Source organism: Panthera tigris, chromosome X (assembly GCF_018350195.1).
Source record: "Panthera tigris isolate Pti1 chromosome X, P.tigris_Pti1_mat1.1, whole genome shotgun sequence".
Lineage (NCBI taxonomy): Eukaryota > Metazoa > Chordata > Mammalia > Carnivora > Felidae > Panthera > Panthera tigris.
This window is the reverse complement of record NC_056677.1, coordinates 48600610-48622259: the sequence shown is the minus strand read 5'-3', so window position 1 is coordinate 48622259 and position 21650 is coordinate 48600610. Positions and strand designations below refer to the sequence as shown.

At 36.0% G+C, this 21650-nt stretch overlaps 1 protein-coding gene across 3 annotated transcripts in view; it reads right to left on the bottom strand.

The window, feature by feature from the left end:
* Positions 1 to 20844, bottom strand: part of NBDY (negative regulator of P-body association) — a 109047-nt gene extending 88203 nt beyond the window's left edge. Inside the window, exons 1-3 of one of the 3 annotated variants that reach the window (XM_042973778.1) lie at positions 20497 to 20844; positions 18624 to 18743; positions 409 to 687 (exon numbers count right to left, since the gene is read on the bottom strand). In XM_042973778.1, coding sequence (XP_042829712.1) covers positions 20525 to 20731 — 207 coding nt within the window. In that variant the 5' untranslated portion in view covers positions 20732 to 20844 and the 3' untranslated portion in view covers positions 409 to 687; positions 18624 to 18743; positions 20497 to 20524. Of the gene's footprint in view, positions 1 to 408; positions 688 to 13785; positions 14454 to 18623; positions 18744 to 20496 lie in introns of those variants that run through there. The other 2 variants (XM_042973777.1, XM_042973776.1) reach the window with 2 other exon arrangements.
* Positions 20845 to 21650: the final 806 nt, after the last annotated feature.

The window sequence follows — 21650 nt, the reverse complement described above, 5'->3', positions numbered from 1 at the left end:
TGATGAATGATTTTTGTTGTTGTTGTTCCCTTCTCTGTGTTTGACAGCAAATGCAGGGAGAGGAAGGTTGAGTGGGGACAGGGAAAGGGGGTGAGTGCCATATCTGGAGCCACAGTGCCATCCAGCGGAAACCGTCTCTGAAAAGCCCAGGCAGCAGCAAGCTGCCTTCTGGCAGCCACAGGGGTCAGCAAGGATGTGCTGCTGGGTTGTCTGGGCTCTGCCCAAGCCAGGTTTTTCACGTGAGGGGTCAGAGGCCTAGAGGGACATGTGACTGCCACTGGGACCCAGCAGGGAAGCAGGAACTCTAAGAGCCCTGGGGACACAGCAGGCAGCCCCAAGACCAAGCAGCCCAGGGGGCGGAGCTTCCCTGTCAGCCATTTTGGGATGGGTCCAGGAGAAGCTACTCACCCACTGAATGCAGGGACCTGGGGGCGTTTCCTCTGGTGTCCTTTGTGCTGAGTAGGTGGGTGCCATGCTGGGGCACTCAGGCATCAGGAGGCCCCTTTCCACACTGGGAGCGGGGGCCTTTGGAGATTCTGGGGCCGGGACTCTTGGTGCTTGGCAGTCCTAGGCAACTCCAGGGCTCAGCCATCACAGGCTGCCCCTGGGGGTTCTGAGTGCCTTCCTCAGCTCTGGAGCCGGGGTGGAATCTCCGATCCAGCACACAGGCGAAGGGAAGGCCAGGAGCTAGGGATCCAATGTAGTTTCAGGGCAAACCACACACACACACACACACACACACACCCACACCCTGCCCCCCCCTTACGCAGACACCTCCCCCACACCAGCCCCCACTGCTTCCTGCAACTGACACATATACACAAGGTCATCTCCTTCCCACTCCTGAGCTTTTCCCCAGCATATGAGCTTTTCCCCAGCACTTGAGCCCATGCAGCTCCCTTGGACAGAAACATTTTCCACTTGATGGCAGTATGGCTCCACGAATGAATGCCAACAGATTGCCTACCCTGCCCCCTTCCCCTTCAAACCACCACCTCAGGTCTGGGTCCTCATCCTACTCATGTAAGGACAAACAAACAAAATCAACAACAACAACAACAACAACAAGAAAAACCGCCTAACAAAGAAAATGGAAAGCAAAGAAGCAAAAACCAGAACCCCCTTGAAACACAAAACAGGAAAACCCACACCACACTCAAAGAGACCACAAAGCATCAAACCCTGAAAACCACAGGGCAAAACACACCCCACAAAATGGAATGAAGAACAAGAGAAATAGAAACAAACCAGCCACCAGTGTCCAAGCTGACCACCCCAATACACAGGGCCAAATGACCACTGACCAGGAGGCTGCACACTACGGTGGCCTTTTCCCTTCCTCTCATTCTACCCCATTCTTCCTGACTCAAGCTCTTGGGAGAAGCAAAAAGAAATGGGATATATAAACCCACCTTTTTCACATGGGTGGGACTTTAGTATCGTTTGTTTTTTTTTTCGACTCTTTATCATTCTCGTTTGATCTACATCTCTGTTCTCATTCAGTATCATACAACTTTTATTACAATTCCTTTTAGTTTATATTGTAATCTCGGTTTTGATAACTTACAGATTTTTTCTTCATCCAGATTGTTTTGGGTGTTCAATGTGTTTGTTGCTCCACATAAAATACAGTATCATTGGCTGCAGTTTTGTGAAAAAGACCACTGTTACATTTTTCATTGAATCTCTAGTGTTCAATAATATAAAATTTTGAACAATTTAATCTCCTAACCTATGAACATAGTATGTCTTTCCATTTAATTTTTTTAAGGTTTTAAATCAATATCTTACAGTTTTTATAGTATAGTTTTTTGTCTCTGTGGTTAAATATATTCCTAGGTAATTTGATTCTTTTTAGTGGAACTGTACTTGGGTTCTTTTCTTCATCTGTCTTTCTGCTTGTTCATTATTAGTGTATAAAAACAGCTGATTTCCATATATTAACATTATAGTTACCAAATTTACTGTACTTATTGGTTTTAATACTTTTTCGGTGAAGTTTTTAGGGTTTTCTTTTTAAAAATAATATTTATTAAATGGGGCCCCCCAGGTGGCTCAATTGGTTAAAGGTCTGACTTTAGGTCAGGTCATAATTTCATGGGTTTAAGTCCCATGTCAGGCCCTGTGCTCTGTGCTGACCACTTGGAGCCAGGAGCCTGCTTCAGATTCTGCATCTCCCTCTCTCTCTTTGCCCCTCCCCTGCTTGTGTCTCTCTCTCTCTCAAAAATAAATATGTAAACATTTTTTAATATTTATTCTACTTGAGCAAGAAAGTAAGCATGAGTGGGGGAGGGGCAGAGAGGGAAAGGGGAATCCTATGCAGGCTCCTTGCTCACCATGGCACCTTATGTGGGGCTCCATATCATGACACTGCGAGATCATGACCTGAGCTGAAATCAAGAGTCAGACACTTAACAGATGCCCCTTTAGGGTTTTCTTCACATATTATCAAGTCATCTCCAAAAATGACAGTTTGATTTCTTACTTACAAATTTGTATGCCTATCTTGTTTTGCCACTTCATTTATTATTATTATTTTTAAATGATAAGTGTCTTTCTTAATACACATCACCTATTTCATTCACCCTCCCGCTCACCTCACCTCTAGTAGCCATCAGTTTGTGTTCTATAATTAAGAGTTTGTTTCTTGGTTTATCTTTCTTTTTCCTTTGCTCATTTGTTTTTTTCTTACATTGTATATATGAGTGAAATGATATGTTGTCTTTCTCTGACTTATTTTGATAAGCATTATATTGTCTAGCTCTATTCATGTCCTTATAAATTGTAAAATTATTCTTTTTTATGGTTGAATAATATTTCACTATATATTATATAATTTCTTCTTTACGCATGCATCAATTGACAGACACTTGGGTAGCTTCCATATCCTGGCTATTGTAAATAATGCTGCTATAAACATGGGGGTGCATGTATCCCTTTGAGTTAGTGTACTTGTAGTAATTGGGTAAATTCTTAGTAGTTCAACTTCTGGATCATAAAGTAGTTGTATTTTTAACTTTTTGAGGAACCTCCACATTGTTTTCCAAAGTGGCTCCACCAGTTTGCATTTCTACCAATAGTGCACAAGTGTTTCCTTTTCAGCACATTCTTTCCAAATCTATTGTTTCTTGTGTTGTTGATTTTAGCCATTATGACAGGTGTGAGGTGATATCTCATTGTACTTCTAATTTGTACTTCCCTGATAAGTGGTGATGTTCATTTTTTTTTCATGTTTTTGTTGGCCATCTGGATGTCTTCTTTAAAGACATTTCTGTTCATGTCTTCTTACCATTTTTATTGCATTATTTGTTTTTTTGGTGTTGGGTTGTATATTCTGTTTATATCTTTTGGATACTAACCATTTATCAGATATGTCATTTGCAAATATCTTTCCCCATTCAATGGGTTGACTCTTAGTGGTTTTTTTTTTTATTGTTTCCCTCACTCTGCAGAAGCTATTTATTTTGATATATTCCCAATAGTTTCTTTGCTTCCCCCACCTTGCCTCAGGAGACATACACAGAAACATGTTGCTATGACTAATGTCAGAGTAATTATTGTGTGTATCCTCTATGATTGTTATGGTTTCAGGTTTCATATTTAGGTTGTTAATCCATTTTGAGTTCATTTTTGTTTATGGTGTAAGAAGGTGGTCCATTTTCATTGTTTTACCTGCAGCTGTCCAGTATTCCCAACACCACTGGTTAGAGACTATCATTTTCCCATTGCATACATTCGACTACTTTATTGGAATTTAATTGGCCATTTAATTGTGGATGCATTTCTGGCCTTTCTATTCTTTTCCATTGATATATGTCTCTATTTTTGTTCCACTGCCATACTGCTTTGATTTCACAGCTTTTTAATATAACTAGGAATCTGGAATTCTGATACCTCTATCTTTGTTTTTCTCTTTCACAACTGATTTGGCTATTCCAGATTTTTGTGGTTCTATACAAATTTTACGATTGATGTAGTTCTGTTAAAAACATTGTTGTTATTTTGATAGGGAGTGAATTATATGTGTATATTACTTTGGGTAGTGTAGACATTTTAACAGAATTTGTTCTTCCAATCCATAAACATGGAATATCTGTCCATTTCTTTGTGTCATGTTCAATCTCTTTCATTAGTGTTTTATAGTTTTCAGAGTACATGTCTTCCACATCTTTGGCTAATTATATTCTTAGGAATTTTATTATTTTTGGTACAAATATAAATGAGATTGTTTTCTTAACTTCTCTGTCTGCTGCTTCAGTATAAGTGCAGAGAAATGGACCAGATTTCTGCACATTGATTTTGTATCCTGTAACTTTACTTAATTCATTTATCAGTTCCAGGAGTTTTTTGTTTTGTTTTGTTTTGTTTTCCTGGAGTCTTTGGGGTTTTTTATACAGGGTATCATATCATCTGCAAATAAAGTTTTAGTATATCCTTACCAATATGTTTGCCTTTTATTTCTTTTTGTTGTCAGATTAAGACTTCCAGTACTATGTTGAATAAAAGTGATGAAACTGAACATCCTTGTCCTGTTCCTTACCTTAGAGGGGAAGCTCTCATTTCTTTCCCATTTAGCATGATGTTAGCTATATGTTTTTCTTATACAAACCTGATTATGTTCAGGTATCTTCCCTCAAAACCTACTTTCCTGAGGTATTTATCATGAATGGATGTTGTACTTTCTCAAATGCTTTTTCTGCGTCTATTGAAATGATTGTTTTGTTTTCATCCTTTCTTTTTCTGATGGGATGGATAACACTGATTGATTTGCAAATATTGAACCACCCTCCCAGGAATAAATCCCACTTGATTATCTTGAATGATTTTTTTAAAAAATGTATTGTTGCATTTGGTTTGTTAGTATTTTATTGAGAATTTCTGCATCTATATTCATCAGGGACATTAGCCAGTAGTTCTCCTTTTTTTGTGATAGCTTCATCTGGTATTGGTATCACGGTAATGCTGACCTCATAAAATGAATTTGGAAGTTTTCCCTCCTCTTCTATTTTTTTTTTTTGAAAAGCATGCTAAGAATAGGTATCAACTCTTCCTTACATGTTTGGTTGAATTTCCCTCTGAAGCCATCTGGTCCTGATTTTGTTTCTTGTTAGTTTCTTGATTACTGATTCAATTTCATTGTTGGTAATTGTTCTGTTGAAATTTTCTATTTGTTCTTACTTCAGTTTAGTTGGTTGTATGTTTCTAGGAATTTATGCATTTCTTCCAGATTGTCCAATTTGTTGGCATATAATTTTCATATTCTCTTACAACCTTTTGTATTTCTGTGGTGTCAGTTGTTATTTTTCCTCTTTTGCTATTGATTTTATTTGAATCCTTTTTTTTTCATGAGTCTGGCAAAAGGTTTATCACCTTTGTCAATCTTTTCAAGATACCAGCTCTTGCTAGAGAGAGAGAAAGCCAAAGCATAAGAGACTCTTAAAAACTGAGAACAAACTGAGGGTTGATGGGGGGGTGGGAGGGAGGGGAGGGTGGGTGATGAGTATTGAGGAGGGCACCTTTTGGGATGAGCACTGGGTGTTGTATGGAAACCAATTTGACAATAAATTTCATATTAAAATAATAAATAAATAAATAAATAAATAAATAAATAAATAAGGATTGCATTGGAAAAAAAGATACCAGCTCTTAGTTCATTGATATTTAATATTATCTTTTTCTTTCTATATCATTTATTTCTGTTCTAATCTTTATTATTTTCATCCTTCTCCTGGTATGGGGTTTGTTTGTTGTTCTTTTTGTATCTCCTTCAGCTGTAACATTAAGTTGTTTGATATTTTTTCCTGCTTCTTGAAATAGGCCTATATTGCTGTTATTTGGCTATGAACCTCCCGCTTAGAACCACTATTATTGTTTTACTGCATCCCAAAGACTTTGGATCATTGTTTTTTTGTTTGTTTGTTTTGTTTTGTTTTTGGATTGTTGTATTTTCATTTTCACTTCTATGTAATTTTTAACTTTATCTTTGATTTCTTGGTGTTCTCATTCACTGTTTAGTAGCATATTATTTAACCTCCATGTATTTGTGATCTTTTTAGCATTTTTCTCATGGTTGATTCCTAGTTTTAAAGCCTTGTGGTCTAAACTGACTTCAATATTTTTCATTTTTTTGAAACTTGTTTTGTGGCCTAATATGTGATATAGTCTAAAGAATATTCCATGTGTACTTGAAAATAATGTGTATTCTGTATTACAATGGAATGTTCTGAATTTGGGTCCATCTGGTCCAGTGTGTCATTCAAACCCACTGTTTCCCTTTTGATTTTCTGTTCAGATGATCAATTGATGTAAGTGAAGTATTAAAGTCCCCTACTATGATTTTATTACTATCAATTAGTTCCTTTATGTTTGTTATGAAACATTTTATGTATTTTGTTATTCCCATGTTTGGTAAATGTACATTTGTAATTTTTGTATGTTCTTGTTGGATTGCCCCCTTTGTAACTATAGAGCATCATTCTTTGTTTCTTCCTAGAGTCTTTGTTTTAAAGTCTATTTTGTCCAATATAAGTATTGCTACCCTGGCTTTCTTTTGGCATCCATTTGTATTGTAAGTGTTTCTCCATACCCTCACTTTTGATCTGCATGTGTACTTACATCAGAAATGTATCTCTTGGGGACGCCTGGGTGGCCAGTTGGTTAAGCATCTGACTCTTGATTTCAGCTAATGTCATGATCTCACAGTTTGTGAGTTCGAGCCCCATATCAGGTTCTGCACTGTCATTGGGATTCTCTCTCCTTGTCTCTCTGCCCCTCCTCTGCACATGCTTGCTCTCTCTCTCTCAAAACAAATAAATAAACATTAAAAATATAAAGAAAGGTGTCTCTCCTAGGCAGCATATAAATGGATATCACTTTTTTATCCATTTTGTAACAATATGCCTTATGATTGAAGTACTGTCCATTTACATTCAAAGTAATTTTTTTTATCTTGCTGTAGTATCTTTAAGTATAAAGACATCCAATCATATCACCTAGGAACCGTTTTTCCCACTGATCTGTTTGGCTGCCAGTTTCCTGTCTCTCTTCAGCAATAGTGAGGCAGGTACCCTTTCCACAGGGAAGAGAAATCCATGGCTTGTTGCCTTTGCAAATAACAAAAATGTTGGAGAGCTGGGTGACAAAGCTGTTGCTATTGGCATCTTTCATATGAAGTACATAAAAAGAACGAGGGTGTCTCTCTGTGTTGATGATCACACCAATTCTTCCCAGGTTAGGACCTCCAGTCACAAATAGAAATTCACCCCAGTCTGGTCAATGCTGATGACATCCATAAAACCAGCAAAGTAGTGGTGGGGTTTGGAGTGTTGTGTTTTCATTTTCATTTGTTCCCATATATTTTTTAATTTCTTCTTTAATTGCCTGGTTGACCCATTCATTCTTTAGTAGGACATTCTTTAACCTCCTTGCTTTTGGAGATTTTCCATCCTTTTTCCTGGGGTTGATTTCAAGTTTCATAGCATTGTGATCTGAAAGTGTTCATGGTATGATCTCAAGTCTTTTATACTTATGAAGGGCTGTTTTGTGACTCAGTACGTGATCCATCTTGGAGAATGTCCCATGTGCACTCGAGAAGAAACTATATTATGCTGCTTTGGGATGTAGAGTTCTAAGTGCATCTGTCAAGTCCATTTTGTCCAATGTATTGTTCAAGGCCACTGTTTCTTTACTATTTCTCTGTCTAGATGATCTGTCCATTGTTGTAAGTGGAGTATTAAAGTCCCCTGCAATTACCACATTCTTATCGATAAGGTTGCTTATGTTTGTGATTGTTTTATATATTTGGGGGCCCCCAAATTCGGTGCCCAGACATTTATAATTTTTAGCTCTTCCTGATGGATAGACCCTGTAATTATTATATAATGCCCTTCTTCATCTCTTGTTACAGCCTTTAATTTAAAGTCTAGTTTGTCTGATATAAGTATGGCTACTCCAGCTTTCTTTTGTCTTCCAGTAGCATGATAGATAGTTCTCCATCCCCTCACTTTCAACCTGAAAGTATCCTCAGGTCTAAAATGAGTCTCTTATAGACAGCAAAGAGATGGGTCTTGTTTTTTTATCCATTCTGATACCCTGTGTCTTTTGGTTGGAGCGTTTAGTCCATTTACATTCAGTGTTTTCATTGAAAGATACGCGTTTAGAGTCATTGTGATATCTGTAGGTTTCATGCTTGTAATGGTGTCTCTGGTACTTTGTGGTCCTTGCAACATTTCACTCACAGAGTCCCCCTTAGGATCTCTTGTAGGGCTGGTTTAGTGGTGATGAATTCCTCCAGTTTTTATTTGTTTGGGAAAACCTTTATCTCTCCTTCTATTCTGAATGACAGTGTTGCTGAGTAGAGGATTCTTGGCTGCATATTGAAGATTTCCTGCCATTCCTTCTGGCCTGACACATTTCTGTAGATAGGTCTGCTACTACCCTCATGTATCTACCTTTGTATGTTAAGGCCCATTTATCCCTAGCTGCTTTCAGAATTCTCTCTTTATCCTTGTATTTTGCCAGTTTCACTATGATATGTTGTGCAGAAGATCGATTCAAGTTACGTCTGGAGGGAGTTCTCTGTGCCTCTTGGATTTCAGTCCCTGTTTCCTTCCCCAGATCGGGGAAGTTCTCAGCTATGATTTGTTCAAGTACACCTTCAGCCCCTTTCTCTCTCTTCTACTTCTTCTGGAATTCCTATGATACAGATATTGTTCCATTTGATTACATCACTTAGTTCTCTAATTCTCCCCTTGTACTCCTGGATTTTCTTTTATCTTTTTCTCAGCTTCCTCTTTTTCCATAATTTCATCTTCTAATTCATCTATTCTCCCCTCTGCCTCTTCAGTCCGCACTGTGGCCGCCTCCATTTTATTTTGCATCTCATTTATAGCATTTTTAATTCATCATGACTATTTTTTAGTCCCTTGATCTCTGTAGAATAGATTCTAGCAACATGGATGGAACTAGAGAGTATTATGGTAAATGAAGTAAGGCAGGCAGAGAAAGACAGATACCCTATGTCTTCACTCATAATTGGATCCTGAGAAACTTTACAGAAGACCTTGGGAGAGGGGAAGGGGGAAGACAAACGTTACAGAGAGGGAAGGAGACAAATCGTAAGAGACTCTTAAATACTGATAACAAACTGAGGATTGATGGGAGTTGGGGGAGAGGGGAAAGTGGGTGATGGGCATTGAGGAGGGCACCTGTGAGGATGAACACTGGGTGTTGTATGGAAACCAATTTAACCATAAATTATATTTATATAATAAAATAAAAATAAAAATAAAATTAAAAAGTGCTCATGCACAGTGAAGGAAACAATCACAAAATTAAAATGACATATATGATAAATGATTAGTATCCAAAATATATAAAGAACTTAGAAAACCAACACCCAAACAACAAATAACCTAATTAAAACATGGACAGAAGAAATGTAAAGACATTTCTCCAAAAAAGACATGTTGATGGCCACCAGACACATGAAGAGATGCTCAACATCACTCATCGTCAAGGAAATGCAAATCAAAGCCACAAGGAGCTATTACCTTACACCTGTCAGAATGGCAAAAACAAAAACACAAGAAAGAAGTGTTAGCAAGGATATGCAGAAAAAGGAATACTTATGTGCTCTGTGTGAATGCAAACTGGGATAGCCACTGTGGAAAGAGTATGGAGGCTCCTCAAAAAATTAAAAATAGAATTATCATGAGATCCAGTAATTTCTCTATTATTTACTGAAAGAATATGAAAACACTGTCTTGAAAAAGACATATGCACTCATAGGTTTACTGCACCATTATTTACAATAGCCAATATGGAAGTAACCCAAGTATGTATCAATTGATGAATGGATAAAGAAGATGTGGTGTATTTACACAACGGATTATTGCTCAGCTGTAAAAAGGAATGAATTCTTGCCATTTGCAAGGACATGGATGAAGCTAGAGTGTAAGGTTAAGTGAAATAAGTCAGTGAGAGAAAGACAAGTACCATATAATTTCACTCATATGTGTATGTTAAGAAACAAAATGAACAAACAAGGGAAAAAAATAGACGAACAACAAACCAGACTATTACTATAGAAAACAAACATGGTAGCCAGAGGGTAGGTTGATGGGGGAATAGATGAAACAGTTGAAGGTGATTAAGAACACACTCATCTTGATGATCACTGAATAATGTATAGAATTTTTCAATCACTATATTATACACCTGGACTACATTAACATTGTATGTGAATTATATTGGAATTAAAAAATAATAAAATAAAAAAATTATGAATTAGCTTCATAGAATAAAGTATTTGAAATAATTACAAAATAATAAAGTAGTACATGAAGGTCCTTATGTAATGAAATGGAAAAAACTGGCTAACCTTACAGAAAAATGTACCTAAAGGAGACTGTGCATGTGAAGGTGCTGAAAAAACCTTTCTGAGAGACAGACAAATAGGCAGACTAATAAATACTCTGAGGCAAAAAAATATATATATAATGGTAGAATTACAGTAGAATAGACATGAGAACTCCATTTAATGATGAACATATCTATAAACAGTTAAAGTAGACAAAAAATATGCTACCAGTCGTAAAATATAATTCCACCCATGTCCAAAAAAAGTGTTTCCTAAGGGAAAAGGGAAAAGTACCCACCTAGTTATCCGTATCACAAAAGGGTATCAAAGCCTTGCATTCTGCAATCTCCTGAACAGCATTTTGTAACAAGAAATTAAGAGCTAAAGTTATAGAACAAATCGACACCATGTGCCTCCTGATATAATACACTGAGAACAAAACATCATTCCAGTGATGTTCCTTGACAAAAGCACATAAGCTGAATGTAATCATGAGGAAACACCACACAAACTGAACTTGAAGGACGTTCTATAAAATAACCATGCTACCATCTTCAAAACTATTTTTTTTTTCTACACAAAGAAAATCTAAGAAACGACTGCAGATTAAAGGAAACTAAAATAAGCCAGGCAGAGAAAGACAGATATCATGTCTGAGAACAAACTAAGGGTAGATGGGGCATGGGGGAGAGGGGAAAGTGGGTGATGGGCAGGGAGGAGGGCACTTGTTGGGATGAGCACTGGGTGTTGTATGGAAACCAATGTGACAAATTATATTTTAAAAATAAAATAAATTAAAATACATACTTCAAAAAGTTAAAAAAACCAAACATGACAGCTCAATGAAACATGATTATGAATTGGACCCTGGACCAGATTCTTTATGTTTTAATAAATGGCATCTACTGGCATAATTGGTGAAAAATGAGTATGGTCTTAGGAAACACAGACTGAAGTACATAGGATTCATAAGGCAACTTACCATCAAATGGTTCAGAAAAAATATATTTATGTATTTGTTATGATGCATATGTAGATAAATATGTAAATAGAACTATAAATATAAGCAATCATGTTTCTTTTTTTTTTTAGTAATTATTTATTTTTAGAGAGAGAGAGTGTTAAGCAGGGGAGAGGCAGAGAGAGGGGCGCAGTGGATCCGACTTGGGCTTTTTGCTGACAGCAGAGAGCCTGATGTGGGGCTCGAACTCACAAACTATGTGATCATGACCTGAGCTGAAGTCAAACACTCAACCAACTGAGCCACCCAGGTGCCCCATTTCTTGATACTTACTCAAAGGAGGTGAAAAATTATGTCCACACAAAAATCTTCACATAGGTATTTATAGCCGCTTTATTCATAATTGCCAAATCTTAGATGCAACCAAGGTGTCATTCAGTAGGTGAATGGATAAACTGGTACATTCAAACAATGGAATGTTATTCTAAAAAGAAATGAGCTACCAAGCCCTGAAAAGACATGGAGGAACCTTATGTGCATATTACTAATGGAAAGAAACCAACTTGAAAGGCTATATACTGTATGATTCCAACTGCTAACATTCTGAAAAAGCAAAACTATGAAACAGTAAAAAGATCAGTGGTCGCCAGAGGTTTAGAGGGAGGGATGAATAGGCAGAATAAAGAGGCCTTTCAAGGCAGTGTAAATACTCTGTATGATACCATAATAAGAGTACATACCATTATTCATTTTTCCAAGCCCACAGAATGTTCAATGCCAAGATTGAACAATAATGTAACTATGGACTTTGGGTGATCATTGTATGTCAATGTAGGCTCATTAATTGTGACAACTATACCATTCTTGTAGGGAATGTTGATAACAGGGAAGTCTATGTACTATAGGGGCAGTAGATATATGAGAAATCTCTCTGTTTTTCTCAATTTTGCTGTGAACTTAAAACTACTCTTAAAATAATCTGTAAAAAACATCAGCAAACTTAGCATCATCAATAATGTGACAAACTGGTATTTTGTGCTTCCTGATGTGATGCAAGCACACAGCATCACCTATGTAGTCTTCTTGCTAAAAGTGCTTAATCATGGGGAAACAAGCAAGCTCAAATTGTGGCACATATGCAGGACAATTGCCTGGACTCATCAGAAATGTCAATATTTTGAAAATTTTTAAAATTTTAATTTTCTAATCCTCATTAAGAAAGGATGAGGAAGTGCTATTCTAGATTTAAAAAGATTAAAAGGGCATGACAACTAAATACAGTATAGGATCCTTGACTGGATCCTGTATCAAAAAAAATAAAAAGCTTTAAAGGGTATTGTTAGGGTAATTGGGAAACTTGGGGACAATATGTTTGATAACAGAATTATATCAGTGTTAAGTTTCTCTGAGTGTAATAAAAGCAATGCCCTTGTTCTTAAGACATACTGAAGTGTTTAGGGCTTAAGTGCCATAATATCTGCAAGTTGCTTCCAAATGTTTCAGCAAATATATATAAATTTATATATAAAATTATATAAAATATATATTAATACATAAGAACATAAAGCAAATCTCAACAAATACTAAATAAACAGTATCATATAAACCATGGTCTGCCCTTCCCTGTCTCTCCCTCTCTTAAAATAAACATTAAAAAAAGAGATTATATGTAGCAAAATAAACAATGGATAGATCTATATGAAGGATGTCTTTTGACTTTTCTGAAGAGTTGAAATTTTACAATATAAAAAAACTGGTGAAGAAAATGTCTGTACTAAGTACAATTAAATGAAAAGAATAACATGTTAAACAACAAAAAAAACATGTACCGATGTTTTGTTTCCTAAATACCATCTCCCTCTCAATGAGACAGGGAATAAAAGACAAGCCTAAAAGTAAAGAAGTAAGAAAATGCTGATGTCAAAATATGTATCAGAATGATGGGAGCACATCAAATGGACAGAGGAGCCAGCTTGAATGGGCTGTCATTGGTTAAGCCTGGGATAATTTGAACATTAAAATAAATAATGGTAGCAATAAGATATTCATGAAATAAAGTAAAAATGAAGGTGTCCAAAATAAGGTCAATAAGTAAACAGAGAATAAAACTCTTCCTTAAAATAGAATACAAATTTATAAACATAGTAAAAATGATGGAGTTTAAAAATTCTCATCTTGCAGCCATCATACTAATTCAGTCAAGAATTATCAATGGATATTAAAGCCAGTGGACTTTAGTTTGATGAGGAACAAAATGTTTACACAGTTTCAAAGTATTCCCAGCAAAATTATTAACTACAAACAGGAAAATGCTGGGGCACCTGTGTGGTTCAGTTGGTTGAGCATCCGAATCTTGATTTCCACTCAGGTCATGATCCCTGGATCATGGGATTGAGCCCTGCTTAAGATCCTCTCTCTTTCTCCTTTTGCCTCTCTCCCCCACTCACGTGCTCATGTTCTCTCTCTCTCTCTCAAATTTTTTTTAAAAAGAGGAAAATGGTAACTTTAGAGTGGATTTATCTAGCAAACATCATTTTGACCAAGTAATCAAGATTAACATCACTTTTATTTTATTTATTTATTTTTTTAAATGACAACACTTTATTGCAGCATCGGCAAAGGTCAGATTTCTGAAGCTGGTGAAGATGGGGCAGCATTTCCATGTGAAATGTTACAACTTTACAAGTTTTGTTTCTTATTTAATTCTACATGCAGAAACTGAAACATGGTAAAAGAAAAAATGCAAAATAGCTAGGAAAAAAAGATGTAATCAAGTTGTAGCATACAGATGTGCTCTTTAACTAAATTTACTATGCCTATCAGAAAGCAAACAAAAGACAACTATCCTAATAAATTAACAGATTGCCAGAAACAGACTAAGAACCCTCATTTCTATTTAGTGGGGGGAAAACAAAACAAAACAAAAACAACAAAACAAAAACAAACGCAAAATAAACGCTCTACTGTTTCCATACTTTGTTTAGAGACAAAGGCTGTAAACCCATGAAGGTCAACAAAATCTTCTGATCCCCTTCTTGTTGTCCTTCGTCCATTTTCTGTGACATGCTGCCCGGCACGCTAACATCACTTTTAAGGGGTCAAATCAGCATCATGTGCCACTGATATGATGCCCTGAGAATAATACAACATTACTTCTCTGGTATTCCTGCCAAAATGCATAATCCAAATATAATAGTGAAGAAAAGGCACACAAACTTAAACTGAAAGACAATATACAAACTAGTTGTCCTATATTTTTAAAAATTGCCAATAGTTATGAAAGGAAAATAAAAAGGACGGAACTGTTGCAGATTAAAGAAAACTGAAGAGATACAACAACTAAATGCAATGCATCATCTTGGATTGAAACTTCAACCAAGAAATGAAAATAAATATAAGAAACAATATTGGGACAATTGATCAAATTTGAATATGGCCTAGATAATATGGGAACACCATTTTAAACTATACTACAAAGCTATAGTAATCAAAATAGTATTTTTCTGGCATAAAAACAGACACATAGACCAACAGAACAGAATGGAGAGCCCAGAAATAAACCCCCACTTATATGGTCAATGCATGTATTTGACAAGGGAGCCAAGAGTACTCAATGGTGAAAAGATAGTCTGTTCAATAAATGATGCTGGGAAAACTGGGTATTAATATAAAAAAATGAAACTGAAACCCTATCTTACTTACACCACTCACATAAATTAATTCAAACTTGACTAAAGACTTAAAGGTAAGACCTGAAACCATAAAACTCTTGGGAAAAAAAAACAGGGAAAAAAGCTCTTTGACATTGGAATTTGCAATGATTTTATGGATTTGACACTCAAAGCATAAGCAACAAAAGCAAGAAGTAAACAAGTTGTGACTACATCAAACTGAAAAGCTTCTGCACAGCAAAAGAATAAAAAGGCAAACTATGGAATGGGGAAAAAACATCTGCAAACCATGTATTTGATAAGGAATTAATATCCAAAATATGTAAGAAACTTATACAGCTCAATAGAAGAAAAATAAATAATCCAACTTACTAAGATGTAAAGGACCTGAATTGAATTTTTCCCAACAAAATATGCAAATAGCTAATAGGCACATTAAAAGGTGTTCAACATCACTAATCATCAGGAAATGCAAATCAAAACCATAGTTTAAAAAACAAAATGAACAAAAAAACCCCCAAAACCACAGCAATATATCTCTCACACTTGTTAGAATGGGTATTATAAAAAAGACAAGAGATAATAAATGCTGGTGAAGATGTGGAGAAAAGGGAACACTCGTACATTGTTGATGGGAATGTACACTGGTACATCTATTATGTAAAATAGCATGGAGGTTCTTCAAAAATTAAAATTGGAACTACCTTATGATCCAGCAATTCCACTTCAAGTATACATCTAAAGGAAATAAAATCACTAATCTTGAAGAAACATCTGCACCCCTATGTTCACTGAATCATTATTTATAATAACTAAGACATGGCAACAACCTAAGTTTCCACTGACAGATGAACAGGTAAAGGAAGTGAAATGAAATTTCATTTCCAACACATTTCATTTTCAACACATTTCATTTCTAACACATTTCATTTCCAACACAATGGATAAAACTTGAGGGCATAATACTAACTGAAATAAGTCAAAGAAAAACACTGTGTGATCTCATTTATACATAGAATCCAAACAAACAAACAAACTCATAAATACAGAGTAGATTGGTAGTTTCCAGAGGTGGGAGGGTGGGAAAAATGGATGACAGTGGTCAAAGGGTATAGATTCTCAGTTATAACATGAATAATAGCTCTGGGTATCTAATATACAGCATGATGTACATTATACTATAGTTAATAGTATAGTTATATATACTTATGCAATTGTATAGTATAGTTATATTGTAGTTAATACTATAGTCTAGTGACTATAATTAACAAAATTGTATACCTAAAAGTCATGGAGAATAGATATTAAAAGTTTTCATCATACACTCACAAAATGATTACTGTGTGAGATGACTGTGTGAAACCTTATTGTGGCAATTATTTTGTAATATATAGATACAGCAAATCATCATATTATACACCTGAAACCTACCACAACATTGTATGTCAAATATATTTCAATAAACCAAGACAAAAAAGAACTATAATACAGCTTGCATTGTCCACTTGAAATATGTGTTCTCCCAAATTCATCCTTTTTCCATTGTTTATAAGTGGATAATCTTGACAATAAAGGTATATGAAACACATAAAAATTAGAACATTGTCAATTTCTATTTTGACACATGTAGTGAGGTTATGTAAGGTTATGTATAACCTTATGTAAGGTTATCTTTCTGAAGAAATATGCACTGACGTATTTACAGGTACTGAAGTATTTACCAGTCAAGAAGCATGATACCTACAAGTTATTCTTAAATAGTTCAGAGGAAGAGGAAGAGGGAGAAAGGCAGAAAAGGAGAGGTAGGGGAGAGGAGAAGGTGGGGAGGAAAAAAGGAAGGCAGAAGGAGAAGAGGTACGAGAGGGAGAAATAGAGAATGAAAAAGCAAGTATGGGAAAATGTTAATTGGTGAATCTGGGTTAAGGGTATATGGGAGTTCTTTGTAATATTCTCAAAATTTTTTAAAGTGTAAAATGAGATCAAAATTTAAAGTTTTAAAAAACAAAAATATAGTAGGTTAAGCGTCTGACTTCAGCTCAGATTTGAGCCCCGCATCGAGCTCCATGCTGACAGCTCAGAACCTGGAGCCTGCTTTGGAATCCTTGTCTCCCTCTCTCTCTGCCCTCCCCCACTCACACTCTGTCTCTCTCAAAAATAAATAAACATTAAAACAAATTTTTTAAAACATAAATATATGTATCAGGAATAACTCCATCATTGAATAGCATGCACATGCATTTCTATGTATGTAATGAAAGAAAAAGTTTTATATGGCCAAATGTGTTGAAATGAGAAGCTGGTATATAATTTTGCTTTTTCTTATAAGAAAGATAAAAAAAAAAACTTTAAAGAAGAAAATCAGATGAAGTTAACTGTAATTGGACTAACGATTTCACAATATGATTTTTAAAAAATAGACTCATGTTTGTAAATTAAACAACTCATGAGTCAAAAAAGAAATAAGGGAAATTATAATTGAATGATAATAAAATACATATATAAATCTGTGAAATTCTGAAGTTGTACAGAATGGAAGATTTATAATCATAAATTCTTATTTTAGAAAAGAAGATTGAAAATTACTGGGTAAAGGTCCAAATAAATAAGTTAGAAAATTAGCAAGTAAAAAGTAAAGGTAATATTAAAGATAAAAGCAAAAATTATTAAAGTAGGAAACAAAGTATTTCAATGGTGAGGCCTGATGAAACCAAAAGCAGGAAACAGATTAGAAAACTAATTATTGTAATTTGTCACATGGTCACACTGTCATAATAATGGAGAAAAAACTCCATATTCATTCAGAATTAAAGCTCTCAGCACACTAAGAATAGAAACAAACTGCCTTATCCTGAAGAAGCAAATCTACTAAAAATGGTGAAACATTTATAGAATTCCCCTGTAAATTCAAAAGCAAGGTAAGAACATCTCTTATTGCTACTATTTCTCATTGTACTGAAAGTCCTAACCAGCACAGTAAGACAAGCTAAAAAACAAATATTGAAAGAAAGAAACTGCCATTATTCACAACATAGCTAATAGACAATCCAAGAGAATCTATAAATTATCAGAACAAAACTCAGAGAATCTGTAGCATATAAAATCAATATGTAAAAATATCAATCATGTTCCCATTTACCAGCAAAAATCAGAAAATCTGCTTTTAAAAATACATTTCAGGGATGCCTGGGTGGCTCAGTCAGTTAAGCATCCGACCTCAGCTCAGATCTGATCTCACCAGTCCTGAGTTCAAGCTCCACAACGGGCTCTGTGCTGACAGCTCAGAGCTTGAAGCCTGCTTCAGATTCTGTCTCCTGCTCTCTTTGACCCTGCCCCCACTCATACTCTGTGTCTCTCTCTCTCAAAAATAAATAAACATAAAAAAAATTTAAATACATTTCACACTAACAACAAAAACTGTAAGGTAAATTAGGAGTGAATTTAACGAAGCAGCTTATAAATTACATTATTATTATATGGTATGTATGGTTTTATAAAATGTAGAAAATAGTTTCAATTTTACCATTTTGTGCTAGCTTTGTTTTTTGTTTGGCTATTTATTTTTATAACTCTTATTCCTCTTCCTCCCTTAATAAGTTTTTGGTAAAGAAAGTACCTTAAAAAACACAATTACCTGGTGCAGGACATCAGAAAAATTCAGGGCAGCATTGTCAATAGTCTTCAACATCTTCACAGGGTGAACCATTTTATGAAGGCACCAAGGAAATGGAGTCATTCTGCAATCCCTCAGAGACTAAAAGATAGTAAAATAAGGTAAAATTATTTCCTCTGTTTTTGGACGTTTCTTTCCCCTGGCCTCCTTAAGTCCTTATGTTCCACCATGCTCCCATTTCTATTATATATTCCTGTAAAACAATTATATAGATCATATTAGAAGGGGTCTATTGCAAATTAAGTGTGGATTCTAGAAGCCCCTTAGAACAGTGTCTGGCACATAAAAAATGTTCAGTAAATATATGCTATATTACAATTTTCAATGATTTGAATCACTAGATGAAATTATGTAGCTTTTGCAGTTTTTGCCCTGCACAACATCCTTGGTTTTCTACATGAGCACTGCTATCCCTATGCCCTAACCTCTACCAGCACTACCCTTTTGTACATTGAGGTAAAAATGATGGAAATCAGAGTGTAAAGGAATGACTGGATGATGCTTTCAAGCAAAAAAGCTCATTCTTTTTCTATGCACTATCACCAAGTCCCAAGTCCCAAGTCCAGAGCCTCCTTGGTTGCCACTGTTATCCTAGCATTTATTGACTTATTTATTCAAACATCTGTTTCACTCTAACTGTGTACCAGGCACTATGCCTTGATCATCCATTCCCTACAGCTCCCAGCACAATGCCTTGTCCATTGCAAGAGTTCCATAAGGGTTTACTGTATGAATGAAAAAAGGATGCCCTGCTTCCTTTGGATTGATTACAAGGACCTGTGAGCCTTGGGTCAGATTTGGTTTTATTTTTTGCATTCCATAAAGTCTTCTAAATAGAAAACTGTTTCTCTGATGGTAAAAACTGGATTCCTAAAATATATCACTTGATTGAAAATCTTCAATGGTTACCACTGCTTTTAAACTGCATACTCCTTAGGGTAACATTCAAGGCCTTGCAACACTCTATTGCACTTCCAAGTCCTTCTTTCTCAAAGATTCAGAATTACACCCAAGCTTTTCCCATAAGCCCACTTTGGGACTTTTGTCCTGAAAACACCAGGCCTGAAAAGCATTCTCTCCTCTTCCACATGCCAGATGTCACTCACCCTTTAAAGAACCACCCAAATTTCCCCTTTCCTTTTTGATGGGTCATGATTACTACCAAGCAGAATGATTTTGTCCATCCTGGGTGATCCCTGCATACCTTGAACAAGCAAACATTATGGCCCTTGGGTTTAACTTACCATACTGTTTTTTTGTTTGTTTGTTTTTACTTATTAAATTTTCCTGCTACATACAGAGAAACCCACTCCTGAAGACACTTCAAAATACCCTCCGTTAGCACAGGAATTGAGCCTCTTAGCATAGGAATGAGGCCTTCCGTATGTTGTTACTGATCTTGAACCAAGGATTTTCTTTTTAATGGAAAAGTTTCAAATATACACAAAAGTAGTGAGAACAGTATAATGAATCTCCATGTATACATCACCCAGTTATCATCAACTCATGAACATTTTGTTTGTAACTCCCACTTCCGCCCCACTGAATTACTTTTGAACATATCAAGAGATTTAAATCTATTTCTTAAAAAAATATAACAATTATCACAGCTAAAATATCAAAAATAATTTACTCAATGTCATTCAATATCCATAATTTTGCCCAAGCATATTTTGTGAAAGAGCTATTCAATGCCAGTATGGTTTTTGTTTGTTTACTGTGTTTTTCGATTATGAAATCATGGGAATAGAAAAAAGGGGAAGGAGATCTGGGAAAGTGCATAATTAAGTTGCAGAGAGGCTGGATGTCCCAGATGAGAAGGAAAGAATCTGACCTGGTTTGGGTGGGAGAAGTATATTCTACTACTTCTCCGGAGGAGGAGGGTGCGACTTCAGGCCGGGTGATGCAGGAGAAGGTGCAGAGTGAAGAGTGGTACTACCTCCGTTGGGGGTTCCCTCTGGATAATCCCACCGTGGAGCTAGGAGGCAGCGCTTTTTTGGAGGCCTGGTTTCCCGCGTGTTTCCAGGTGGGAGCGTGGATCTCCCGGAGAAACAAGGTTGGTCACCCATAAGGATTCTTAGGACAGGGCGTCAGCTCTCTGTGGTGGGCCCCGCGAGGCTGAGACCTGAGATGGCGGCGGGTCCCCTCCGGGCACAGAGCTTCCTCTGGGTTTCGCGCTTACCGTATTTCCTGTATCCTGAAACGCAAATCCCTTCTCTGCCTCCGCCCTCCCCTCCTTACTCCACCCTATTTTAACGTTCTATAAGGGTGGGTCTTAAGACATGTATATTTAACATATAATGTTTTACCACCGTCCGTCCCCCTAAATGTAACTAAATCTATGTTTTGTGTTACACAATCTATGCAATTTTAAGATTAGAAGAAATCCAGGTTTATTTCTAATTGGTAAACTCTGCATAGATTGTGGAAAGGTGCGGAGGGGTGGAGTGGGGGGTAAGGGGCGCAGGTGGTGGGAGGGGGAGAACAAAGACATTATTGAAAAGCTAAGGGCTTTACTACCGAGTTGCAGCTATGTAACACAGAGCCATGAAACTACCTAGGACAATTTGAAAAGCAATTGCAAACACGTTAGTTGACTAAAGTGCAAAATAGCACACTAGCATTAAACATAGTAATGAATGTGGAAAATAAATTCGCTGTATGTCATAGAATGTAGGGTCACATTTTTCTTCATATTTTAACAAATTAGAAATCTCTGAAGGCTTACTTTTTAAAATGTCTAATGATTTTTAATGTTTCAACATCTATAAAATATCAGTTAATAAATCTAAATCTCGATGGAATTTCATACTTTAATTGGCAAAGTTTTTCTTTTCTTAGAGTTATGGAAAATAATAATTCATCTTACTACTGGTGTGTTATATTCAATGATATATGGTAATAAGATATATGATATATATATGATATATGGTAAGAGGTGGGTGTGATATGGCTTAGAAGAAAAGGCTACTGGAACTTCTTAGACCT